Source organism: Prinia subflava, chromosome 8 (assembly GCF_021018805.1).
Source record: "Prinia subflava isolate CZ2003 ecotype Zambia chromosome 8, Cam_Psub_1.2, whole genome shotgun sequence".
NCBI lineage: Eukaryota > Metazoa > Chordata > Aves > Passeriformes > Cisticolidae > Prinia > Prinia subflava.
In genome coordinates, this window is record NC_086254.1 from 18,193,555 (window position 1) to 18,219,733 (window position 26,179).

The 26,179-nt window shown below is 51.6% G+C and overlaps 1 protein-coding gene across 2 annotated transcripts in view; it reads left to right on the top strand.

Moving 5' to 3' along the window:
* Positions 1–26,179, top strand: part of CDK12 (cyclin dependent kinase 12) — a 45,703-nt gene that overhangs the window by 17,134 nt on the left and 2,390 nt on the right. Inside the window, exons 3-14 of one of the 2 annotated variants that reach the window (XM_063403748.1) lie at positions 945–1,121; positions 1,986–2,125; positions 6,915–7,085; positions 9,256–9,445; positions 9,884–9,940; positions 11,132–11,233; positions 15,279–15,356; positions 16,357–16,473; positions 18,119–18,250; positions 20,191–20,411; positions 24,023–24,457; positions 25,211–25,746. In XM_063403748.1, the coding sequence (XP_063259818.1) occupies positions 945–1,121; positions 1,986–2,125; positions 6,915–7,085; positions 9,256–9,445; positions 9,884–9,940; positions 11,132–11,233; positions 15,279–15,356; positions 16,357–16,473; positions 18,119–18,250; positions 20,191–20,411; positions 24,023–24,457; positions 25,211–25,242 (1,852 nt within the window). In that variant the 3' untranslated portion in view covers positions 25,243–25,746. Of the gene's footprint in view, positions 1–944; positions 1,122–1,985; positions 2,126–6,914; positions 7,086–9,255; positions 9,446–9,883; positions 9,941–11,131; positions 11,234–15,278; positions 15,357–16,356; positions 16,474–18,118; positions 18,251–20,190; positions 20,412–24,022; positions 24,458–25,210; positions 25,747–26,179 lie in introns of those variants that run through there. The other variant, XM_063403747.1, reaches the window with a different exon arrangement.

Sequence of the window (26,179 nt, forward strand, 5' to 3'; positions counted from 1 at the left end):
CTCACAGGAAACTCCAAATTACTGGTACTGATTTATGCAAATTCTAGTGCAGACCTGGGTGTTCATTTCATGGTGTGCTCCACTCTGACACTTCTTTATCCTGGTGTGTTAGCATTGTAAATTTAATCTGTTTTATTTTATATTTGGATGTGCTGATTTTACCACTTCAACCTCACTGCTGTCGTCCGGCAGTAGCTTTATTTTTTAAACTGTTTCATTTTATATTTATATTTTATATTTGGATGTGCTGATTTTACCACTTTAAACCTCACATTGCCAACCAGAGCTGTCGCTCTGCAGTAGTGGGGTTTGTTTGTTTCTTTGTTTTTGTGGGGTTTTTGTGGGTTTTTTGTTTGTTTGTTTGTTTTTGGTTTTTTGGGTTTTGGGGTTGGTTTTTTTTTTGGTGGTTGGTTTTTTTTTTTTTTTTTTTTTTTTGTTTTTTTGTTTTGTTTTTTTTTTTTTTGTTTTTGTTTTTTTGGTTTTTTTTTGTGGGTTTTTTTGGTTTTTTTGGTTTTTTGCTTTTTTTTGGGGTGTTTTTTGGTTTTTTTTGTTTTTTGGTTTTTTTGGGGGGTTTTGGGGTTTTTTTGGTTTTTGGGTTTTTGTTTTGTTTTTTGGTTTTTGTTTTGTTTTGTTTTGTTTTTTTGGTTTTTTGGGGGTTTTTGTTTTGTTTTTTTGGTTTTTTTGGTTTGTTTTTTGGTTTTTTTGTTTTGTTTTTTTGGTTTTTGGGGGGTTTTTGTTTGGGGTTTTTTTTTGTTTTTTGGGGGGTTTTTTGGTTTTTTTTGTTTTTTGTGTTTTTGTTTGTTTTTGTTTTTTAGGGGTTTTTGCGTGTTTTTTTGTTTGTTTGGGGGTTTGTTTGTTTGTGGTTTTTTTGGTTTGTTTTTGTTTTTTTGTTTAACTGCCCATTGAGTCTGACTCCTGTGTTGCATTAACTTTTCGGAGTTTAGTCCAAAGGAGATTCTTCCTCCAAAACCTGTGAAGAAGGACAGAGAGCAGAGACCACGACATTTACTCACGGACCTCCCGCTCCCCCCAGAGCTCCCAGGGGGGGACCCATCCCCTCCCGACTCCCCGGAACCAAAGGCAGCCACACCACCTCAGCAACCCTTCAAAAAGAGACCAAAGTAAGGCTGACTTCATCATTTTAAAATTTATTTTCATCTTCGAGTCTCTGGTTTCAGAGGTTTTTATTGAGGGAAGTGAGATGAGGGAGAAAACAAGTTCCTATTTCTGTGTTATTCAGTGTATAATGGCTGATTCCTGTGGGTGGTTTCACGTTTGCCCCATTTATTTGAGAATTAATGGTAGAAATTGCTGGAGTGGGTCGTGTCCAGTCTTCAGCCACATCTCCCCCAAAAGCTCTTTTCTCTTTGATTTAGCCAGAAAAAAACCTCTGGGTGTGAGAATCTCTGCATAAAGCTCTTGTTGCTTTCAAAAATGGATTGTTCCAAATGGGAATTTGGGCTCTTTTTGCACTTTGTGATTGAAATGTTGGCCATGGAGCTGCACTGGGAGTGTCCCAGGCCAGGCTGGAGCACCCTGGGGTAGTCAAAATGTCCCTGAGGGGGTGGAACTGGATTTTGTTTCATCTCCCTTCCAACCCAAACCATTCTGGGATTCCACGCTCAAGCCACAGAAAACTTCCTCTGATAACAAATCCAAGCAGTTGTTGAGGGAGCAAAATCTCCTGATGTATTAATTATACAGTGTTTTAAATAAAAATGAAACATCCAGCATCCTGCAAAACATCCCAGACATTCCTGCTGTGGTGTGATAATACCATCCAGGGTAATTCCTGTTCAGCAGTGCCTGTAGTGGGAGCAGTTGGGATTATTAAAATTAAACCGAATATTCCAATTCTCAGAGCGCAAAGCCAGCGTGCCGGAGCTTTTGGGGTTTAGGAATTTAGTCAAGCAGGTGGGTTGATTTTTGTTTTTTGGGGTGAGTCTGGAGCCCTGGGGTGCCTGACAGAGCTTTGCCTCCTGCAGAATCTGCTGTCCTCGCTACGGGGAGAGGAGGCAGACGGAGAGCGACTGGGGCAAGCGCTGCGTGGACAAGTTCGACATCATCGGGATAATCGGGGAGGGCACCTACGGGCAGGTGTACAAAGCCAAGGACAAGGACACAGGTGAGTGTGGCACCGGGGAAATGCCCCTTCAGGGCTCTGTGGGGGTCTAGAACATCCCTGTGGCCACCCTGGAGGGTCTGAGCCCGGACAGGGGGTCTGGGGTCTGTCCCAGGGGCTCAGGCAGCCTCACACAGAGCCCAGGAGGGCACTGCCTCTGATCCCTGCCATGGCAGTGAATGCCCACAGGGTGTGGAGAATCACAAGCTGGGAGAATTCAAAATAAGCAGTAGTTAGTTTATCACAGAGTGTAAATGTAGAATTTAGGATTTTTAGTGTATGGGGCTGAAGAGACAAGATGGAGGAATTGGGGAGTTGTCCCTGTGCTCCTTGTTCTTGCTCTCGTCCCCCATTTTCTGCTGAGTTGGGTTTTAGAGATTGGTTTAGAGTAGAAATGACATCTTAGCATATGCAGTGAGCATTGGTACATGGCAGTGAATGCTCACATTGTATGAACAATCACAAGCTGAGAGAATTCAAAATAAGCAGTAGTTAGTTAATCATAGAGTGTAAATGTAGAATTTAGGATTTTTAGTGTATGGGGTGAAGAGACAAGATGGAGGAATTGGGGAGTGGCCCCTGTGCTCCTTGTTCTTGCTCTCATCCCCCATTTTCTGCTGAGTTGGATTTTAGAGATTGGTTTAGAGTAGAAATGACATCTTTGTCTTAGGCATTGGTACAATTTTATAAATAAAAAGCACATTTTGGACGGTGCTTGGGTCAGGGGTACTGTACAGAAGGGGCTCTCTGACCCGCCCCAGGGTCGGTCTCTTCAACCGGGCAGAACAAGGGGACACAGTCTCAACCTACATCAGGGAAGCTACAGGTTAGATATTAGATTAAAACATTTTCACTGAAAGAATAATAAAGCACTGGAATTGTCTTCCCAGGGAGGTGGTGGAGTCACCATCTCTGGATGAGTTTAATAAAAGACTGCACATGGCACTTAGTGCTACAGTCTGGTTGAGGTGTTCAGGCATAGGTTGGACTTGATGATCTTAGAGGTCTCTTCCAACCTCATTATTCTGTGATTCTGTAAAAATAAGTAGTAGTTTATTGATAATAAATCCTCCTTTTTAAGGGTCCAAGCTAGCTCAGGCCTGAGGAGGCTCTGCAGGAATATTTCATGGACAGGATAAAGGACCCAAAAGAAGCTCTAACCCCAGTTCAAGATGTTTATTCCAGGTGGTGTCCAGAGGAAAGAGGGTGTGACAGAGGAACCAGGGTCTTTTCTCAGCTCCTGTCAGGGAGGAGCACATTTGGGACATTTGGGACATTTGGGACATTTGGGACATTTGGGACATTTGGGACATTTGGGACATTTGGGACACAGCCAGTGGGGTCAGAAAGGGAAGGAAGGGTCAAACTGCATGGTCCAAGCTCTGGGGGGGTCCCTGAGGGGGGAAAATCCATTCCCACAGGGGAATGGAACAGTTTGTCACAGAGTGTAAATGCAGAATCTAAGATTTTTAGTGTATGGGTTTGAAGAAGCAAGATAGAAGGATTAGAGAGTGGTCCTGTCCTCCCTGTTCTTGTTCTCATCCCCCATTTTCTGCTGAGTTGGATCACAAGGATTGGTTTAGAGTAGAAATGACATGTTAACATAACTAGTAAGTATTAGTAAAATTCTGTAAATAAAAAGTTTGTTGTAGACAGTTGTTAAGTCAGAGAAATGATAAAAAGGTCTGGGACCCTCTGATCCACCCTCAGTCCGCAGCATGTCCTGATCTGCTGCAGAGCTGAGAAAGAACTAAGATAATAAAAAATAAACCTTAGAAACCTGCACTAGCAGACTCAGCTTGTCTTCTCTAACTCCAGCATAAGACCCTTGAAGCAAAAAAGCCTCCAAAGCTTTATTACCTCAAAAAACAACCACCCCGAAAAAAGTCTCAAAGAACAGCAACCCTAAAAAAAAACCCTTTTACATCAAAAAACAACAACCCCAAAAAAAATCTCAAAAAACACAACCCTGAGACGTGGGTGTGCTCCACAGTGACAGAGACCTGCAGGACCAGAGTGACACCAGTGCTCCCAAAATGGGGAGAGGAGAGGAGCTCTGGAATTCTGAGTTTATCAGTGCCCAGGTCCCTGCTCTGCTGTGCCCTGGGGTGTGTTTGATGCCTGGGCAGAAGATTCTGATGGCCTCAGGTGCCAGCTGAACCCCTGATTTTTAAATTGTCACGACTTTATTGAAGCACAGCTTGGGGGTGTTGGTTTGGAAGGGCAGGTGTCTACCAGGGACTTGGAATGGAGAATGTAAAACCTCTCCCTCCAAATTATTATTAATTTGAAATTAAGGGGCTTTCAGGCAAAGATACAGGAGTAGGAATAACGGTTCTTTGCTAGGAATATTAAAAATACAAATGTAGAAGTAGAGAAAAAGCAAATAAACAACAATAAAAAAAGAAAACACTGACAGAGTGAGAACACAACCAGATACCCCCGTTGGGAGCAGTCCAGTTAAATCCTCCTGCAGTGCCAGGGGTGGCTCTGCTGGAGCAGAGAGGATCCTGTAGGAGGCTGCAGGATCCACTCTGAAGCTCCAGTGGTGCTGGGCTGGGTCCAGTCCTCCCCTGGGAAGGCAGGATCCCAGGATTCATCCAGTGGGAATGCTGGGTGCAGCATCTCCCATGGATAATGGAATTTTCTCAGCCCTGCAGTGAGCCTCGATGGCCCACGGACAGCAGAGATCCCCTGCAGGGAGGATGGGTCCTGGAAGGGATAAAGAACCCTGCCCTGGCTGGCTTTAACAGAAGATATTCCCTGGAATTATGAGGGATGGGTCCTGGAAGGGGTAAAGAACCCTGCCCCAGCTGGCTTTAACAGAAGATATTCCCAGGAATTATGAGGGATGGGTCCTGGAAGGAGTAAAGAACCCTGCCCTGGCTGGCTTTAATAAAAGATATTTCCCTGGAATTCTGAGGGATAGGTCCTGGAAGGGATAAAGAAAAAAAAACCACCCCCAGCCAGTTTCAACAGCTGACAATAGAACAAATCTTGCATTGCAGCCCAAGACATTGAGAAATTCCAGGGTAAACTTGTGTTTGTGCTGGAGCAGGTTAGGAAAAGCACAGGTGTTGTTCCATTCCCCTGTGGGGATGATTTCTGTCCCCTCAGGGACCCCCAGAGTTTCTAACCATGCAGTTTGACCCTTCCTTCCCTTTCTGACCCCACCGGCTGTGTCCCAAATGTCCCAAATGTCCCTCCCTGGCAGGAGCTGAGAAAAGAGCCTGTCCCTCTGTCACACCCTCTTTCCTCTGGACACCACCTGGAATAAACATCTTTACTGTAGCTAAGGGTCAGAGCCTCTTTTGGGTCCTTTATCCTGTCCATGAAATATTCCTGCAGAGCCTGAGAAGGCCTGAGCCAGCTTGGAACTTCGGAGGGGTTAAAAAGGAGGATTTATTTCAAGGTGAGAGAACTCCTGGCAGAGCAGTTTAACCAAAAGAGCAGAGAGGTGACTCGAGGGGTTAAAAAGGAGGATTTATTTCAAGGAGTGAGAACTCCTGGCAGAGCAGTTTAACCAAAACGAGCAGGGGGGTGACTCGGAGGGGTTAAAAAAGAGGATTTATTTCAAGGTGGGAGAACTCCTGGCAGAGCAATTTAACCAAAATGAGCAGGGAGGTGACTCGAGGGGTTAAAAAGGAGGATTTATTTCGAGGTGTGAGAACTCCTGGCAGAGCATTCTAACCAAAAAGAGCAGGGAGGTGACTCGGGGGGGTTAAAAAGGAGGATTTATTTCAAGGTGTGAGAACACCTGGCAGAGCAGTTTAACCAAAACCAGCAGGGAGGAGGTGACTTGGAGGGGTTAAAAAGGAGGATTTATTTCAAGGAGTGAGAACTCCTGGCAGAGCAGGGAGGTGACTTGGGGGGGTTAAAAAGAAGGATTTATTTGGAGGTGGGAGAACTGGCAGAGCAGTTTAACCAAAGCGAGCAGGGAGGTGACTCGAGTGGTTAAAAAGGATTTATTTCAAGATGGGAGAACTCCTGGCAGAGCATTCTAACCAAAATGAGCAGGGGGGTGACTCAAGGGGTTAAAAAGAAGGATTTATTTCAAGGAGTGAGAACTCCTGGCAGAGCAGTTTAACCAAAACGAGCAGGGGGGTGACTGAAGCAGGGAGGTGACTCGGAGGGGTTAAAAAGGAGGATTTATTTCAAGGTTTGAGAACTCCTGGCAGAGCAGTTTAACCAAAACCAGCAGGGAGGAGGTGACTTGGAGGGGTTAAAAAGGAGGATTTATTTCAAGGAGTGAGAACTCCTGGTAGAGCAGGGAGGTGACTTGGAGGGGTTAAAAAGGAGGATTTATTTCAAGGTATGAGAACTCCTGGCAGAGCAGTTTAACCAAAGCGAGCAGGGAGGTGACTCGAGTGGTTAAAAAAAGAGGATTTATTTCAAGGTGGGAGAACTCCTGGCAGAGCAGGGAGGTGACTCGGAGGGGTTAAAAAGGAGGATTTATTTCAAGGAGGATTTATTTCGAGGTGGGAGAACTCCTGGCAGAGCAGTTTAACCAAACCAGCAGGGAGGTGACTCGAGTGGTTAAAAAAGAGGATTTATTTGGAGGTGGGAGAACTGGCAGAGCAGTTTAACCAAAGCGAGCAGGGAGGTGACTCGAGTGGTTAAAAAGGAGGATTTATTTCAAGGTATGAGAACTCCTGGCAGAGCAGTTTAACCAAACCAGCAGGGAGGTGACAGAAGCCGCTCCTGCTGTCCCTGCTGGGTGTTGTCGGTGCTCAGAGCCTCCCCAGCTCCCCGGGAGCTCAGGTGAGCAGGCTGTGCCCCGCCGTGCCCCCAGGTGAGCTGGTGGCCCTGAAGAAGGTGCGGCTGGACAATGAGAAGGAAGGGTTCCCCATCACGGCCATCCGTGAGATCAAGATCCTGCGGCAGCTCATCCACCGCAGCGTGGTCAACATGAAGGAGATCGTCACCGACAAGCAGGACGCGCTGGACTTCAAGAAGGACAAAGGTACCCTGGGCTCTGAGGGTGCTGTCATTCAGCACGGCTTTCAGGAGGTGTGGGGTTCTTTCCTCCTCTTTTCCTCCCCCTCTTTTCCTCCTCCTCCTCCCTCTTTTCCTCCTCCTCCCCCTCTTTTCCTCCCCCTCTTTTCCTCCCCCTCTTTTCCTCCCCCTCTTTTCCTCCCCCTCTTTTCCTCCCCCTCTTTTCCTCCCCCTCTTTTCCTCCCCCTCTTTTCCTCCCCCTCTTTTCCTCCCCCTCTTTTCCTCCCCCTCTTTTCCTCCCCCTCTTTTCCTCCCCCTCTTTTCCTCCCCCTCTTTTCCTCCCCCCCTCTTTTCCTCCTCCCCCCCCTCTTTTCCTCCTCCCCCTCCCTCTTTTCCTCCTCCCCCCCCTCTTTTCCTCCTCCCCCTCCCTCTTTTCCTCCTCCCCCTCCCTCTTTTCCTCCTCCCCCTCCCTCTTTTCCTCCTCCCCCTCCCTCTTTTCCTCCTCCCCCTCCCTCTTTTCCTCCTCCCCCTCCCTCTTTTCCTCCTCCCCCTCCCTCTTTTCCTCCTCCCCCTCCCTCTTTTCCTCCTCCCCCTCCCTCTTTTCCTCCTCCCCCTCCCTCTTTTCCTCCTCCCCCTCCCTCTTTTCCTCCTCCCCCTCCCTCTTTTCCTCCTCCCCCTCCCTCTTTTCCTCCTCCCCCTCCCTCTTTTCCTCCTCCCCCTCCCTCTTTTCCTCCTCCCCCTCCCTCTTTTCCTCCTCCCCCTCCCTCTTTTCCTCCTCCCCCTCCCTCTTTTCCTCCTCCTCCTCCCTCTTTTCCTCCTCCTCCTCCCTCTTTTCCTCCTCCTCCTCCCTCTTTTCCTCTCTTCCTCTCTCTTTTCCTCTCTTCCTCCCTCTTTTCCTCTCTTCCTCCCTCTTTTCCTCTCTTCCTCCCTCTTTTCCTCTCTTCCTCCCTCTTTTCCTCTCTTCCTCCCTCTTTTCCTCTCTTCCTCCCTCTTTTCCTCTCTTCCTCCCTCTTTTCCCCTCTCTTCCTCCCTCTTTTCCCCTCTCTTCCTCCCTCTTTTCCCCTCTCTTCCTCCCTCTTTTCCTCTTTTCCTCCTCCCTCTTTTCCTCTTTTCCTCCTCCTCTTTTCCTCCCCCTTTTAGCCAGGATTAATGCACAGGAGAAGAAGTTTTTGTGTTGGGACTCGGTGTTTATTAATTCTTATCTATAATACAATTTCAATAATTGTGAGCTCTAACTCACAAGATAGTTAAATAAAATGGTAGTTCCATAGAAAGTGGATCCTTCTAACTCTTTCCAAGGTCTTCTTAAGCATAAACTGTCCAATAACGAGATGACACCTGTATTATTTATACTTTTAACCCAATAACCACCCAAGGTCCACAATTCAGAGCTTTTTCACCCAATTAGAAAAAACCACCCAAAACGGTGAAGAAGAAGGACTTAGCCAGTGCCCCAAATCCTCCATCTTGCCCCATAGACATTACTACACACTAAAATATTAAAATCTAAATTTCCAGGGTTTCAACAGTGCAGCAATTCAGTGTAAAACTCAGCTCTGGAGTAGATTTGATTCTTTGTATTCCTCCTTTTATTCCAGTGATGCTGGATCTTGCTGTAACCTCACCTCAAAGGACAAATTCCAGCTCGATCAAAGGATGATTGCATTCCTGCAGAGTCACAGGAGAGCAGTCTTTAAAAAAAAAAGCCTTTACAGGGTCACTTTTAACAGTGATTAGTGGCAACAAACTTATTAATAGTGTGAAAAGTTCTTTGTGCTCGGTCACTGTGGAAAAGGAGAGTTCCAGCATCCCACTGGGACCTTCTCTTCAGGAGAGAGAAGGGAGCAGCCCAAACACAAATTCAAACCATGGCAGTGATCCTTCAACAAATAAATAAACCAGTATTTTATATTGTAAAAAATAACCAAGGCATGGAGGTAAACGTGGCTGGAGCTTCAGAGGAATTTATTTTGAGTGTTATTTAATTTCAGATGTGTCAGCCTGGTGGAGCTACTCTGTTGTTTTGGGGTATTTTTTACCTCTTGAGGGAAAAGAGACACCCAGTAAACCCAAAACAGCACAGAAGTGTTAAAAACCCTCCAGCACAGTAAAGACTCTTTGAACAATTAAATCTCCTTTCATTCCTCTTCCTTTTTGTGTCTCTCTTTTGTTTTTTAACCATTTCTCTGTTATCCCAGGTGCCTTTTACCTTGTGTTTGAGTACATGGACCATGACCTAATGGGGCTGCTGGAATCTGGCTTGGTGCATTTCTCAGAGGACCACATCAAGTCTTTCATGAAACAGTTAATGGAGGGGCTGGATTACTGTCACAAGAAGAATTTCCTTCACAGAGACATCAAGTGCTCCAACATTTTACTGAACAACAGGTAAGCCTGCAGTGAATCTCTCCAAGCTCATTTCCCTGTGAGCTCCCAGTGCTGTCCTCACCTTGGGTGTGCTCAGGAGCTGTGAGAAGAATTTTGTGCATAATCACAACCAAATGTCTGAATATCCACCTAAAAAAAAATTCTCTGGGGCATTGGCCTGTTGGGAAGGGTTTGTGATACAGGTGAGACTGAATTATTGGTGCTTTTTTGGGTTTAATTTGTATTTTTTGAAGCATTCTGGGGAGTTAAACCTGGCATATCCAGCAGTAATTCCTGCAAATGTGGTTTTGTGAGGCTTTTCTGCTTCAGGGGGGTTTCCTCACCCTTTAACTGGGGTTTAAGTAGGATCTGTGTTCTGATGTGTTCTCCTTACAGCTCAGTACATTCCAGAATTCAGTGATTTAACTGTGATTTAAACTGGTTTTTTGTGTCTTTCAGTGGGCAGATCAAACTTGCAGATTTTGGGCTGGCCCGACTCTACAGCTCGGAGGAGAGGTGAGGAAAGGGAGAGGATTTATCTGGGTGGGATGAGCTTCTTTCCTCTTAATTATCTCCATAATCCCTCACTTGGAAATCCTGACAAATTCTTTTCAGTCCAGCTGTTGGACTGAAAAAAGGCTATTTACACTCCTGGCTGGTGTTAATAACTTTCCATTAGAAGAGCAGCCAGAAGGAGCCAAAATTTCTTCTCTGCTTTGCCTCTGACCTGTCCTGGAGCAGATTTTGCTCCAAAATCAGTGATGGCAGCCTGAGAGTCAGGGATTTTCAGTTTTGGGTACCTTTAAATCCTGTAGTACCTCCTGAACCTTTCAGTCCTGTACTCCTGATCCTTTCAAACCTGTAGTAACTCCTGATTCTTTAAATCCTGTAGCACCTCCTGATCCTTTAAAACCTGTACTCCTGATCCTTTAAAACCTGTACTCCTGATCCTTTAAATCCTGTACTCCTGATCTTTTCAAACCTGTAGTACCTCCTCATCCTTTCAAACCTTTAGCACCTCCTGATCCTCTCAAACCTGTGGTACCTCCTGATCCTTTAAATCCTGTGGTACCTCCTGATCCTTTCAATCCTGTAGTAACTCCTGATCCTTTAAATCCTGTAGTAACTCCTGATCCTTTCAATCCTGTGGTACCCTCCTGATCCTCTCAATCCTGTAGTACCTCCTGATCCTGTAGTACCTCCTGATCCTTTAAATCCTGTAGTAACTCCTGATCCTTTAAATCCTGTGGTACCTCCTGATCCTTTAAATCCTGTGGTACCTCCTGATCCTTTAAATCCTGTAGTAACTCCCGATCCTTTCAAACCTGTAGTACCTCCATATCCTTTAAAACCTGTAGTACCTCCTGATCCTGTAGTACCTCCTTATCCTGTAGTACCTCCTGATCCTGTAGTACCTCCTGATCCTCTCAATCCTGTAGTAACTCCTGATCCTGTAGTACCTCCTGATCCTTTAAATCCTGTAGTAACTCCTGATCCTGTAGTACCTCCTGATCCTTTAAATCCTGTAGTAACTCCTGATCCTGTAGTACCTCCTCACTGTTTTTAACTCAGCTCTGCAAGTGCAGACACTTGAAACACCCCTGCTGCCACCAACACACATCAGTGCAGCTGGGAAGCAAACCAAGCCATTTTTCATGGTTTTGTGGCTCTTGGGATGATTTTATTTGTGTTTATTTTGCTTTTTAGCCGTCCCTACACCAACAAAGTGATCACGCTGTGGTACCGGCCCCCGGAGCTGCTGCTGGGGGAGGAGCGTTACAGCCCTGCCATCGACGTGTGGAGCTGCGGGTGAGTCCTGCCCTGGCCAGCCCTGTCCCTGTCCCTGTCCCTGTCCCTGTCCCTGTCCCTGCCCTGTCCCTGTCCCTGTCCCTGTCCCTGTCCCTGCCCTGTCCCTGCCCTGTCCCTGCCCTGTCCCTGCCCCTGTCCCTGCCCTGTCCCTGCCCTGTCCCTGCCCTGTCCCTGCCCTGTCCCTGTCCTGTCCCTGTCCCTGTCCCTGTCCCTGCCCCTGTCCCTGTCCCTGTCCCTGTCCCTGCCCTGTCCCTGTCCCTGTCCCTGTCCTGTCCCTGCCCTGTCCCTGCCCTGTCCCTGGCCCTGCCCTGTCCCCTGTCCCTGCCCTGTCCCTGCCCTGTCCCTGCCCCTGTCCCTGCCCCGTCCCTGCCCCGTCCCTGCCCCGTCCCTGCCCTGCCCTGTCCCCGTCCCCTGCCCTGTCCCTGTCCCTGCCCTGTCCCCTGCCCTGTCCCTGCCCTGTCCCTGCCCGTCCCTGCCCTGTCCTGCCCTGTCCCTTGCCCTGCCCTGTCCCTGCCCTGTCCCCTGCCCTGTCCCTGCCCTGTCCCTGTCCCTGCCCTGTCCCTGCCCTGTCCCTGCCCTGCCCTGTCCTGTCCCTGTCCTGTCCCCTGCCCTGTCCCTGTCCCTGTCCCTGCCCTGCTCCCTGCCCTGTCCCTGCCCTGTCCCTGCCCTGCCCTGTCCCTGCCCTGTCCCTGCCCTGCCCTGTCCCTGCCCTGTCCCTGCCCTGTCCCTGCCCTGTCCCTGCCCTGCCCTGTCCCTGCCTGTCCCTGCCCTGTCCCTGCCCTGTCCCTGCCCTGTCCCTGCCCCTGTCCCTGCCCTGCCCTGCCCTGTCCTGTCCCTGTCCTGTCCCTGTCCTGTCCCTGCCCTGTCCCTGCCCTGTCCCTGCCCTGTCCTGCCCTGGTCCCTGCCCTGTCCCTGTCCTGTCCCTGTCCTGTCCCTGCCCTGTCCCTGTCCCTGCCCTGCCCTGTCCCTGCCCTGTCCCTGCCCTGTCCCTGCCCTGCCCTGTCCTGTCCCTGTCCTGTCCCTGCCCTGTCCCTGCCCTGTCCCTGCCCTGTCCCTGCCCTGTCCCTGCCCTGCCCTGTCCCTGCCCTGTCCCTGCCCTGTCCCTGCCCTGTCCCTGCCCTGTCCCTGCCCTGCCCTGCCCTGTCCTGTCCCTGTCCTGTCCCTGCCCTGTCCCTGCCCTGTCCCTGCCCTGTCCCTGCCCTGTCCCTGCCCTGCCCTGTCCTGTCCCTGTCCTGTCCCTGCCCTGTCCCTGCCCCTGTCCCTGCCCTGTCCCTGCCCTGTCCCTGTCCTGTCCCTGCCCTGTCCCTGCCCTGTCCCTGCCCCTGCCCCTGCCCTGTCCCTGCCCTGCCCCTGCCCTGCCTCCTGCCCTGCCCTGTCCCTGTCCCTGTCCTGTCCCTGTCCCTGCCCTGTCCCTGCCCTGCCCTGCCCTGCCCTGTCCCTGGCCCTGGCCCTGGCCCTGGCCCTGGCCCTGGCCCTGGCCCTGTCCCTGTCCCTGTCCCTGTCCCTGCCCTGTCCCTGCCCTGTCCCTGCCCTGTCCCTGTCCCTGCCCTGTCCCTGCCCTGGCCCTGCCCTGGCCCTGCCCTGTCCCTGCCCTGGCCCTGGCCCTGCCCTGGCCCTGCCCTGGCCCTGCCCGTCCCTGTCCCTGTCCCTGTCCCTGTCCCTGTCCCGTCCCTGCCCTGCCCTGTCCCTGCCCTGCCCAGCCCGTCCCTGCCCTGCCCTGTCCCTGTCCCTGGCCCTGGCCCTGGCCCTGGCCCTGGCCCTGGCCCTGGCCCTGGCCCTGGCCCTGGCCCTGCCCTGTCCCTGTCCCTGTCCCTGTCCCTGTCCCTGTCCCTGTCCCTGCCCTGGCCCTGGCCCTGGCCCTGGCCCTGGCCCTGGCCCTGTCCCTGTCCCTGCCCTGTCCCTGTCCCTGTCCCTGTCCCTGTCCCTGTCCCTGCCCTGTCCCTGTCCCTGCCCTGTCCCTGCCCTGCCCTGCCTCGGTCCCTGTCCCTGCCCTGCCCTGCCCTGTCCCTGTCCCTGCCCTGTCCCTGCCCTGTCCCTGCCCTGTCCCTGCCCTGTCCCTGCCCTGTCCCTGCCCTGTCCCAGCCCTGGCCCTGTCCCTGCCCTGTCCCTGCCCTGTCCCTGCCCTGTCCCTGCCCTGTCCCTGCCCTGTCCCAGCCCTGTCCCAGCCCTGTCCCTGTCCCTGCCCTGTCCCTGCCCTGCCCCTGCCCTGCCCCTGCCCTGCCCCTGCCCTGTCCCTGCCCTGTCCCTGTCCCTGTCCTGTCCCTGCCCTGTCCCTGCCCTGTCCCTGCCCTGTCCCAGCCCTGTCCCAGCCCTGTCCCTGTCCTGTCCCTGTCCCTGCCCTGCCCCTGCCCTGTCCCTGCCCTGTCCCTGCCCTGTCCCTGTCCCTGTCCTGTCCCTGCCCTGTCCCTGCCCTGTCCCTGCCCTGTCCCTGTCCCTGCCCTATCCCTGCCCTGCAGCCACCCCGGGCACGCCCAGGGCAATTCCCACTGCTGGAGCTGTCCCAGGACGGGGCAGGAATAAACAGCTTTGCTGTGAGGGGAGGGGTCTGTCCCCTCATTAAACCGCTGAGTAAAAACTCCCAGAATGAGGTTTTGCTTCATTTTGAAATTAGAAAGGGTAAAGGAACCACGTAGTAAAAACTCCTAGAAGGAGGTTTTGCTTCATTTTGAAATGAGGAAGGGTAAAGAATAGAATTTTCTCTGTTTAAAATGGGTAAGGAATAGAATTCTCTCTATTTAAATAGAATTTTCTCTATTTCAAATGGCTAAGGAATAGAATTTTTTCTGTTTAAAATGGGTAAGGAATAGAATTTTTTCTATTTAAAATGGGTAAGGAATAGAATTTTCTCTATTTCAAATGGGTAAAGAGTAGAATTTTCTCTATTTCAAATGGGTAAGGAATAGAATTTTCTCTGTTTCAAATAGGTAAGGAATAGAATTTTCTCTATTTCAAATGGGTAAGGAATAGAATTTTCTCTGTTTCAAATAGGTAAGGAATAGAATTTTCTCTATTTCAAATGGGTAAGGAATAGAACTTTCTGTATTTCAAATGGGTAAGGAATAGAATTTTCTCTATTTCAAATGCAAACCAACCTGATATTGTTGTACCCTTGAGGTCAAGAGGGGTGACACATTTATCTTGTGCTGCTCCCTCCTTCAGTGTTTTTTAGAGAATTTCTCTCTAAACTCTTTAACTTGCTGCATACCACTGATTTTTTTTCTTTTCTTTAAGCTAAAACATTTTTAAGTAGAGATTTTGGGTTTCAGGAAGTTTTAGTAGTACAGAAAGGCTGGGGAACAGCCACAAAAATGGAAAATTTTATTTTCCCAAGTGATTCAGAAGCAGAGACGAGAGGCTCCAGCAGCACATCTGGATTCCCCAGAGTGTGTGCACTCCCCATGGGATGTTCCCAGCTAAACTTTATAACACAAAGGCTGGGAAAAAACCTGTAATTAACCCTAATTAGTGACTGTGAGGCCCAGTTGCTGCTCAGTTCCTGTTCCACACGCGCGGGGTTATTCCCATTCCAGCATCCCCAGCACTGATTCCTGGTGGTTTGAGCAGAGATGTTGAGGGCTGCAGGAGTCAGAGGTGCTCCCTCTGTCCTCTCCTTCCCTCCCAGCTGCACAAGATAATAATAAGTAATTATCCATAATATTGTCACAATATTATTATATCGTGACAATAATCCAGCTGTGTGTGCTGGATTATTGTCACAAAAAGAATGTCACAAAACGTCACAAACCCAGCAAAAAGAAGTCAAAAATCCAAACTAAACCCGGATTAAATGAGAGCTGTGGCTCTTTCTCATCACGTTGACTCCTCCTCCTTTCTCCCTGTGAAGAGTTAACGTGTCAGGGCCTTGGTGCCACCTGCAGGAGGTGACTCCCAGGAGCCAGGGCTGGGGACAGGGTACACACAGGTCACTTTGTCACTACAAGCCCCGATGCAAATCGCTCTCCTCAGGCACAGCACAAACGCTGCCGTGTTCAGACACCCATCCCCAGGGTCTGCTGTCGTGACCTCTTGCTTTTCCTCCTTGCAGCTGCATCCTCGGGGAACTGTTTACAAAGAAACCTATTTTCCAAGCCAATCTGGAACTGGCTCAGCTTGAATTAATCAGGTAAAGCTTTGCACACGCATGGCTGTGAGGGGAGGTGCTGCAGGCGAGTTAGGAGAGCTCTTGTTCTGTCACCTGCCTGGAAAACAGGGCCAGGAATTCCTGGGAATGCAGGTGGGAGTTGTCAGGTGTCCACAAACACGTCGGGTGTGTGGTTTGCTGATTGATGTGCCCTCAGTAAATTTTGCTGTTCGCTGAGTCCAAAAATCACAAACCCAAATTACTTCTCGCACTGGAAGTTTTGATCCTGGAATGGTTTGGGGACCTTAAAGCCAATTCAGGGTCACCTTCCACTGTCCCAGGGTGCTCCAAGCCCTGCCCAACCTGGCCTTGGACACTGCCAGGGGTGTCAAATCCTCTGGGTAACCTCTGCCAGGACCTCACCACCTTAAAAAATACTCAAATTCTGTGAGTTTGGAAAATTTAAAATAAAAAACATTAAGGCTTTAAAAATCAGCAGTAAGAAAAATAAAATTCCATTGTTTTGAATGGTTTATAAACCCATGCTCCACCCTTACCATAAAAATACTCAAATTCAGTGAGTTTAGAAACTTTAAAATAAAAAACATTAAGGCTTTAAAAATCAGCAGTAAGAAAAATAAAATTCCATTGTTTTGAATGGTTTATAAACCCATGCTCCACCCTTACCATAAAAATACTCAAATTCAGTGAGTTTAGAAACTTTAAAATAAAAAACATTAAGGCTTTAAAAATCAGCAGTAAGAAAAATAAAATTCCATTGTTTTGAATGGTTTATAAACCCAAGCTCAACATCTCCCTCTCCCTGATAACTCTTTTTTTTTAATAACACCTCATCTGAGCTGTGCCCAGCCCTGCATCATTCCTGCAGCACAAATCCAGGTCCTGCCAGTCTGGATGGTGCCATCACCTCCCTTGGCAGCCCAATGACAAAGTGACAAGGGTTACTTAGGAGGGAAGGGGTTTTTCCCCGGGGTTGGTGGCCGAGTCCCCCCTGCCTGACTGTGCCTCCCTTGTCCCCCAGCCGGCTGTGTGGCAGCCCCTGCCCTGCCGTGTGGCCAGATGTCATCAAGCTGCCCTACTTCAACACCATGAAGCCCAAGAAGCAATACCGGCGGCGCCTGCGCGAGGAGTTCTCCTTGTGAGTGTGGCTGGGCTCCCTGTCCCCTCCCCAAACGCCTCCTCTGCCTCCCCTGGGGCTGGGGGCTGCACTGGGGGCTCTCCTGGAAGCGAGAGCATCTTCAGGGGTTGTTCTGTGGGGCAGGGAGTTGTGGCAGAGGTGCTTTGTGGAAATGGTAAAAATCGGAGTGGAAATGTCATGGAATATCCTCAGCTGGGAGGGACCCACAGGGGCCGTGCAGACCCCAAAAATCCCACCCTGTCCCTGAGAGCGTTGTCCAAACACCCCTGGAGCTGTGGCAGCCTCAGGGCTGTGCCCACTCCCAGAGGAGCTGTTCCAGTGCCTGAGCCCCCTCTGGGTGGAAAAACCTCTCCCAAAATCCAGCCTAAACCTGCCAGGCTCAGCTCAACTCCCCACACCCCCTGCCTGCCCTGCTGGTACCTTTGAGCTGCTGCACCACCAGCACTGAGCTCTGCCTGCGTGAATTCCCCTTAGCCCTGAGGTGTCCTGGTGACACTGAGCTTTTCCATGAGCTCCTGCACATTTCCCACTGTCCCCACAGCATTCCCTCCTCTCCCCTGTCCCCTGAACAACTCCTCTGTCCGCACAGCATTCCCTGCTCTGCCCTGTCCCCTGAACAACTCCTCTGTCCCCACAGCATTCCCTGCTCTGCCCTGTCCCCTGAATTCCTCCTCTGTCCCCACAGCATTCCCTGCTCTGCCCTGTCCCAGGAATTCCTCCTTGTTTCCCTCTGTCCCCACAGCATTCCCTGCTCTGCCCTGTCCCCTGAACTCCTCCACGTTTCCCTCTGTCCCCACAGCATTCCCTGCTCTGCCCTGTCCCCTGAACTCCTCCTTGTTTCCTCTGTCCCCACAGCATTCCCTGCTCTGCCCTGTCCCAGGAATTCCTCCTTGTTTCCCTCTGTCCCCACAGCATTCCCTGCTCTGCCCTGTCCCAGGAATTCCTCCTTGTTTCCCTCTGTCCCCACAGCATTCCCTCCTCTGCCCTGTCCCCTGAACTCCTCCTCTGTCCCCACAGCATTCCCTGCTCTGCCCTGTCCCAGGAATTCCTCCACTGTCCCCACAGCATTCCCTGCTCTGCCCTGTCCCAGGAATTCCTCTTTGTTTCCCTGTCCCCACAGCATTCCCTGCTCTGCCCTGTCCCAGGAATTCCTCCTTGTTTCCCCCTGTCCCCACAGCATTCCCTCATCCTCCCTGTCCCCTGAACTCCTCCTCTGTCCCCACAGCATTCCCTGCTCTGCCCTGTCCCCTGAACTCCTCCTCTGTCCCCACAGCATTCCCTCCTCTGCCCTGTCCCCTGAGCTCCTCCACGTTTCCTTCTGTCCCCACAGCATTCCCTGCTCTGCCCTGTCCCCTGAACTCCTCCTTGTTTCCCTCTGTCCCCACAGCATTCCCTGCTCTGCCCTGTCCCCTGAGCTCCTCCACTGTCCCCACAGCATTCCCTGCTCTGCCCTGTCCCCTGAGCTCCTCCTTGTTTCCCTCTGTCCCCACAGCATTCCCTGCTCTGCCCTGTCCCCTGAGCTCCTCCTCTGTCCCCACAGCATTCCCTCCTCTGCCCTGTCCCAGGAATTCCTCCATTGTCCCCACAGCATTCCCTGCTCTGCCCTGTCCCAGGAATTCCTCCTTGTTTCCCTCTGTCCCCACAGCATTCCCTCCTCTGCCCTGGACCTGCTGGACCACATGCTGACGCTGGACCCCGGCAAGCGCTGCACAGCAGAGCAGGCCCTGCACAGTGACTTCCTCAAGGACGTGGACCTCAGCAAAATGGCACCTCCAGAGTAAGTCCCGGCTGCCATCCCCACTGCCAGCTTTGGTGGTGTTTTTAGCCAAAATTACAATTTCTGGGCTCTTCTCTCAGCTCTGCCCTTGTATTTGGTTGTGTGGTTGAGCAAATGGCTTTTTCTTTTTTGCCTGATGCAGGCTGGCTTTACAAAGCCTGGTTTAATGTTTGTGAGGTGCTCTAAAGCTCTGCTGGAAGATGTGCAGATTCCTGTCTCTGCCCTGGAGAACTCCTCAGGCCTCGTTAAGGCTGTGTGTTAATTGACTGCTGGGGTTGAGCAGTGTCACTCAATTTTCTCCCACTCCAATCCAGCAGATGATAAAACTGTGACAGGTTTGTGTGACAATGCAGCCACAGCTTTTGAGATCCCTGTTTGTTCAGTGTTTCTCAAGGAAGAGCCTTTCCTAACACTCCCAGAGCTCGGTGGATTTGCACTCACTGGTTTTGTGTTTCCTGCAGTGAGATCCCAGTGCAGAGTAAATGATTTTTGCACTGCCTTTCCTGGCTCTAGGACCTTCCTGTGATGGTCTGGCTGCTGTCAGGGATCATGGAATGGTTTGGTTGGAAGGGACCTTAAAACTCACCCAGTCCCACCCCTGCCATGGGCAGGGACATCTTTCCCATCCCAGGCTGCTCCAGCCTGGCCTTGGACCCTTCCCAGCTTCTCTGGGAAATCCATTCCAGCCCTTCAGCACCCTCAAAAAGGAGGAATTTCCTCCCAATATCCCTTCTTGAGTCCATTTCTCCACCTTTAAAAGTGGAGCAACATTACACAGATCTACAAATGGAATGGGTTGGGTGGGAAGGGATCTGAAATCCCACCCAGTCCCACCCCTGCCATGGGCAGGGACAACTTCCACCATCCCAGGCTGCTCCAAACCTCACTCAGCCTGGCCTTGGACCCTTCCCAGGGTCCAAGATTTCTCTGGGAAATCTATTCCAGCCCTTCAGCACCCTCAAAAAGGAGGAATTTTCTCCCAATATCCCTTCTTGAGTCCATTTCTCCACCTTTAAAAGAGGAGCAACATTACACAGATCTACAAATGGAATGGGTTGGGTAGGAAGGGACCTGAAATCCCACCCAGTCCCACCCTGCCATGGGCAGGGACAACTTCCACCATCCCAGGCTGCTCCAGCCTGGCTTTGGACACTTGCCAGCTTCTCTGGGAAATCCATTCCAGCCCTTCAGCACCCTCAAAAGGAGGAATTTCCTCCCAATATCCCTTCCTGAGTCCATTTCTCCACCTTTAAAAGTGGAGCAACATTACACAGATCTACAAAGTTGCATCATGGAATGGTTTGGGTGGGAAGGGACCTGAAATCCCACCCAGTCCCACCCTGCCATGGGCAGGGACACCTTCTACCCAAACCTGGCCTTGGACCCTTCCAGCTTCTCTGGGAAATCCATTCCAGCCCTTCAGCACCCTCAAAAAGGAGGAATTTCCTCCCAATATACCTTCTTGAGTCCGTTTCTCCATCTTTAAAAGAGGAGCAACATTACACAGATCTACAAATGGATTGGGTTGGGTGGGAAGGGACCTGAAATCCCACCCAGTTCCACCCTGCCGTGGGCAGGGACACCTTCCACCATCCCAGGCTGCTCCAAACCTCACCCAGCCTGGCCTTGGACCCTTCCCAGCTTCTCTGGGAAATCCATTCCAGCCCTTCAGCACCCTCAGCAGGGAGGAATTTCCTCCCAATATCCTTTCCTGAATCCATTTCTCCACCTTTAAAAGAAGAGCAACATTATGGGTTGGGTGGGAAGGGACCTGAAATCCACCCAGTCCCACCCTGCCGTGGGCAGGGACACCTTCCACCATCCCAGGCTACTCCAAACCCCACCAAACCTGGCCTTGGACCCTTCCAAGGATCCAGGGGCAGCCACAGCTTCTCTCCTCCGTGATTTTTGAGGATCCCCTTGGTGTTTTTCTCTTTCAGCCTCCCCCACTGGCAGGATTGCCACGAGCTGTGGAGCAAGAAGCGCCGGCGGCAGCGGCAGAGCGGGATGGCCGTGGAGGAGCCCCCGGTATCAAAAGTTTCTCGCAAAGAAACTACCTCTGTTACAAGCACAGACACTGTGAAAAACAACACCAACAGCAGTCCTGTGCCCCCCCAGCCTGCCCAGCTCAAAGCAGAGCCTGGTGCTGCAGATGCAGTAGGTCAGTGCCCGCCGTGGGGCTGGATGTGTTCCCTCCATGGGTGTGGGAGGTTTGTGTCTGTTTTTTAAGCCAGTCTTGGTTGTTTCACCTCTAATTCTGCAGAAAGGGCATTCCAGGCTCTTCCTGTCCTCGTTTCTTTTATTTATTTAATTTTTTTTCCCCTCCTCTCTCTGCTGTGAAGGCGCAGAAGGTTCTGTCTGGTCTTCAGAAGTCGCAGATGAGCTGACTGTGAATTTGTTCTGAGCTGTGTTATTAGTTCTAAAAGAGGCTGAATGATGAAAAGAGCGGTTGAGTCACTTCAGCCAGCAGAGGAACAAATCATAGGAGTCATGGCCTGAAAGGTGGAGCCACGTCCAGGGTGTGCAAAATGAGCTGGGCTTTGATCTTGTTGATAAAATATATGAAAATGAGGTGTGGGAAGTGTCAGGCTGCTGGGTGACAATGTACATTATTGCAGAAAAGGTCATCCAGACTGGCAGGACCTCAACTTGTGCACTGTTCTCCCTGTGTCCAGAAAATAGTTGGAGGGCAGGAATGTGGATTAACACAAAGCTGCCCTGATTGTTGTGTAGAAGCCTTACAAAAACCCCAGATATGGGCTAAGGCTTCCTTTGTGTCCAATGCTGTGCTGACAAGTAACAAGGAAGACAGTTCTTGCTCCAGGGAATGCACAATCCATGTGTTCAGTGAAACATGGCAGATGGACAAAAGGTGGTGCTTGGATTAACAAACAGCTGGGAAAAGAATGTCCCATTCTCTGTTGCCTACCAGCAGGAGAAGCTCCATTTTAAGCTGCTTAAACCAAACCCTTGCACCCTTATTCCCAAAAAGTTCCAGCGTCTGTGGCGGTGTGAAGGGACACCCTTGTCACTTGTCACCGGGCTGCGAAGGGAGGTGGTGCCACTCCCAGGATGTATTTTGGGATAACCTGGATCCTGGCAGGTCAGGACAGAGCCCTGTGATCCCAGGCCAGCTCCCAGCAAGGAATTGCCTTCTGCCTGACCTAATTCCTGGTGCTGTGTCAGGGAACACGCCCTTCCTGCATCCCAAAGAGCAGCTCAGCTCCATCCTGGGAACCTTCCCGGTGCAGGAGGGAGGGATTTGGATCCGGGGGATCTCAGGAGGGGCCAGGCTGTGACTGCCCTGCTGTGGGCTGGGGGCTTCCCTTGCCATCCTCATCCGCCTGGTATCCTTGGGATGCCCCCAAACCCTGGAACGGGGCAGTTTGGCTGGGCTGGGCTGATCCTGAGCAGCAGAGAGGGGTGCTGGGGAGGCGTGGGGGCAGTGCAGCAGCACCCTGTGGGTGCAGTGTGTGTGCAGCACCACGGGGTGCTGCTGCCGCGCCGCCGCAGCGGGGCTGGCGACGGCCCAAAACCCTCCCCAGGGAGTGTCCCAAAATCCTTCCCACGGAGCATCCCCAAATCTTCCCCACAGAGCATCCCAAAACCCTCCTCAGGGAGCACCCCAAAACCCTCCTCCCCACGGAGCATCCCCAAAAAAACCCTCCCCACGGAGCATCCCCAAATCCTCCTCAGGGAGCATCCCAAAAAAAATCCTCCCCACGGAGCATCCCCAAAAAAATCCTCCCCACGGAGCATCCCCAAATCCTCCTCAGGGAGCATCCCCAAAAAAATCCTCCCCACGGAGCATCCCCAAATCCTCCTCAGGGAGCATCCCAAAAAAAATCCTCCCCACGGAGCATCCCCAAATCCTCCTCCCCACGGAGCATCCCCAAATCCTCCTCCCCACGGAGCATCCCCAAATTCTCCTCCTCACGGAGCATCCCCAAATCGTCCTCCCCACGGAGCATCCCCAAATCGTCCTCCCCACGGAGCATCCCCAAATCCTCCTCCCCACGGAGCATCCCCAAATTCTCCTCCTCACGGAGCATCCCCAAACCCTCCTCAGGGAGCATCCCCAAAATCCCCCTCAAGGAGCCATCCCTGCCCTCCCCAGCCTGGGGACACGGGCAGGGGGTGGTCAGGGTGCTGTGGGATGTGGAGAAGGGGTCTGCAGTGCTGTGGGATGTGAGGACAGGATGTTCAGTGCTGTGGGACATGGAGAAAGGGGTGTTCAGTGCTGTGGGACGTGGGTCATGGCTGTGGGGTGAAGAAAAGGGATATTCCTGACTATGGGATGTAAAAAAGGGGTGCTCAGTGCTCTGGGATGTGGAGAAGGAGTGTTCCTGGCTATGGGATGTAAAACGGGGGTCTTCAGTGCTGTGGGATGTGAGGACAGGATGTTCATGCTGTGGGACATGGAGAAAGGGGTGCTCAGTGCTGGGGGATGTGAGGACAGGATGTTCATGCTGTGGGACATGGATAATGGCAGTGGGATGTGGAGAAGGGATATTCCTGGCTATGGGGTGTAGAAAAGGGACATTCAGTGCTGTGGGATGTGAGGACAGGATGTTCAGTGCTGGGGGACATGGAGAAAGGGCTGTTCAGTGCTGTGGGACATGGATAATGGCAGTGGGATGTGGGGAGCGGGTGTTCCTGGCTGTGGGACATGGAGAAGAGATGCTCCTTGCTGTCAGATGAGGATCATGGCTCTAGGATGTGGAGAAAAGGGGTGTTTATTGCTGTGGGATATGGATCATGGCTCTAGGATGTGGAGAAAAGGGGTGTTTATTGCTGTGGGACGTGGATCATGGCTCTGGGACATGGAGAAGGGATGTTCCTGACTATGGGGTGTGGGGAAGGGCTGTTCCTGGCTGTGGGGAAAGGCTCTTCCCTGCTGTGAGATGTGGGGAAGGGCTGTTCATGGCTGTGAGATGTGGGGAAGGGCTGTTCATGGCTGTGAGATGTGGGGAAGGGCTGTTCATGGCTATGAGATGTGGGGAAGAGCGGTTCATTTTTGTAGGACATGGATCGTGGCTATGGGCTGTGGGGAAAGGCTCTTCACTGCTGTGGGCAAGGGATGTTCACTGCTATGAGATGTGGATCATGGCTATGGACTGTGGGGAAGGCTATTCCTGGCTGTGGGGAAGGGCTGTTCATGGCTGTAGGATGTGGGAAAGGGCTCTTCATTGCTGTGAGATGTGGATCATGGCTGTGGGACATGGGGAGCAGGTACTCCTGGCTGTGGGGTGTGTGGAAGGTCCGTTCATTGCTGTGGGGAAGGGATCTTCATGACTGTGGGCTGTGAGGAAGGGCTCTTCCCTGCTGTGGGATGTGCACCATGGCTGTGGGAAATGGGGAAGGGCTGTTCCTGGCTGTGGGGAAGGGCTCTTCCCTGCCATGGGCTGTGGGGAAGGGATGTTCACTGCTGTGGGATGTGGGGAAGGGCTGTTCATTGCTGTGGGGAAGGGCTGTTCCTGGCTGTGGGGAAGGGCTGTTCCTGGCTGTGGGGATGGGCTCTTCCCTGTTGTGGGCTGTGGGGAAGGGATGTTCATTGCTGTGGGGAAGGGCTCTTCCCTGCCATGGGCTGTGGGGAAGGCTGTTCCTGGCTATGGGCTGTGGGGAAGGGCTGTTCCTGGCTATGGGCTGTGGGGAAGGCTGTTCCTGGCTGTGGGGAAGGGCTGTTCCCCGCCGTGGGCCGTTCACTGCCCCGTGCAGTGCCATCACCCCAACCCTCACCTCCCCACCCCTGCTCCCCTGGGTGTCCCGCAGGCCTGGGCGACATCACGCAGCAGCTGAACCAGAGCGAGCTGGCCGTGCTGCTGAACCTGCTGCAGAGCCAGACCGACCTGAGCGTGCCGCAGATGGCCCAGCTGCTCAACGTGCACTCCAACCCCGAGATGCAGCAGCAGCTGGAGGCTCTCAACCAGTCCATCACGGCGCTGACCGAGGCCACGGCGCAGCACCACGAGCCGGCACCGGCGGCACCGGAGGAGGAGGCGCCGGCGGAGGCGCCCGAGGAGCAGCGGAGCCCGGAGGCGGCCGGCGCTCAGGGAGACGTGCAGAACGTGCTGGCCGTTCTGCTGAGCCAGCTGATGAAGAGTCAGGAGCCTGGGATGAGCCTGGAGGAGAGCAACGGCGAGAGGAGCGGCGAGCAGCAGCGGGGGCCCAGGAAAACCCCGGCGAGGCACCCCGAGGAGAGCACAGGTAAATAAAAGTGGGTGAGGAGGGAGGGTCCCAGCGAGTGCTGCTGGCTGAGCTGCAGCCAGGAGTGGGATTTGGAGTGGATGGGAGGAGGGAAAGGGGTTAGGATGTGGTTGGACATCAGGAGGAAAGAGCCTGACCCTCCCCTCCCCGTCCCTGCGGTAAGTGCTGGACTGCTCAGGAGGTTGAACAGCTGCAAACTGCCCAAAAGGGTGAATATTACCCTAAAATCCATGAGTGCTCTGCTGTGAGGGGGCCAGTGAAGGTGAATTGGAGGTTTTGGGGTTTGCCCAAAAAATGCAAGGGAAGTTTGGAGGGTCAGTTCTTCCTCAAACCCCCCCAGCAATCATTTTGCTTATCCAGGGAGGTTTTTTGCACAGGATGCTGCTGCATCTCTTGTGGTTTTCCCCAGCTCTTTTTCACCATCCCCTCCCTGGCTTCTTTTAAAAAATAATTAATAAATAAACCTGCGGAGATGATTTTAAAGAGCTGAAATAACGGTGAGTGCTGAAGGGAGGGATAGTGGCAGCTGTGTAGGTAAAACCTGAGCACCCACAAATGCCTGGTTCTACCTGGAGCTGATTTTTGAGCCCTGAAACTCAACAAACCCCTGAAGCTGAACCAAAACCGCTTCTTAGAGCTTAAAAAACCCCGCTTGTGTCAGTGAGCTCTCGGATTTTCCTTTCCAAAGGTGAGTGTAAATGTCTCCATGTCTTTTTTTTTTTTTTGTTTCTGTTGATTTTTTGAATTTATTAGCAACAGCCTGTGACGACCTCACCAAATTGTAGAAGCGCCTCCTGAGTATGTCTCAGACTCTCCGGGGAGCCTGATTTTGGCCCGATCCCACCTCCTGCAATGTAGCTGAACGTGCTGTGTTCTCGTGCCTTCAACACCCGCCCACCACGAGCCAGTTGTGATCGTGCTTTTTATTTTTTCTTTTTTTTTTTTTTTTTAATTTTTCTCCTCCTTTTTTTCTTTTTTTTTTTGATGTTGTTGTTGCCCTAGTCCTGGAAGATAACTAGGTTACTGTAGAGCAGATGGAATTCGATGCCGTTGTTCTCTGTTGATAATTCTTTTGGAATGATTTGCTGTCCCCCAGATCAGCTTGGCTTTACAAATTTTACCTGAAGATTGTTTTTATTTTGGTTTTGTTTTTTTTTTTTTTCCCGTTGTTGTTTTATTTTTCTGGATTTCAATACAATCTAGTTTTCAAAGTGGACTGACGGATACGGGTGGAGGGGTGGTCCTGGAAGACTACTGGTTTTCACAATAAAGTTTGACCTTTTTAATAACCAGTTTTGCCAATGTTTTGAGGATCTGATTCCAACGAGGTGTCCGTGGGCTCTGTAATTCCCCGTGGGGAAGAGGGAGAGGAGGCAGCTCAGGTGTGTTGCTCCAGAGGAGGCAGGGCTGGCTCTGGGGGTGGAGCAGGCTGTGTCCCCTCCCTGCAGCGGTGTCACCTGCGGTGGCACAGGGGAGGGGCAGTGCTCTGCGCCCTCTCCCACCTCCCAGCCAGGCCCCTCGGTGCTTCCCAGGCTGGGACAGAGCAGGGAGGGTGGCAGAGCTTTGTTCTTCCAGGATGGGAAACAAATCCTGATTTGGGAGATCAGGGGTGAAGGGGCAGGGGGGAGGAAGCAGGAGGAATTTCTTGTGCTCAAAAGGCTTCCAAAATTCAGTGATAACACTGGGATTGTGGGCGTGTGGTTTGAATAGAGGTGTGTGATA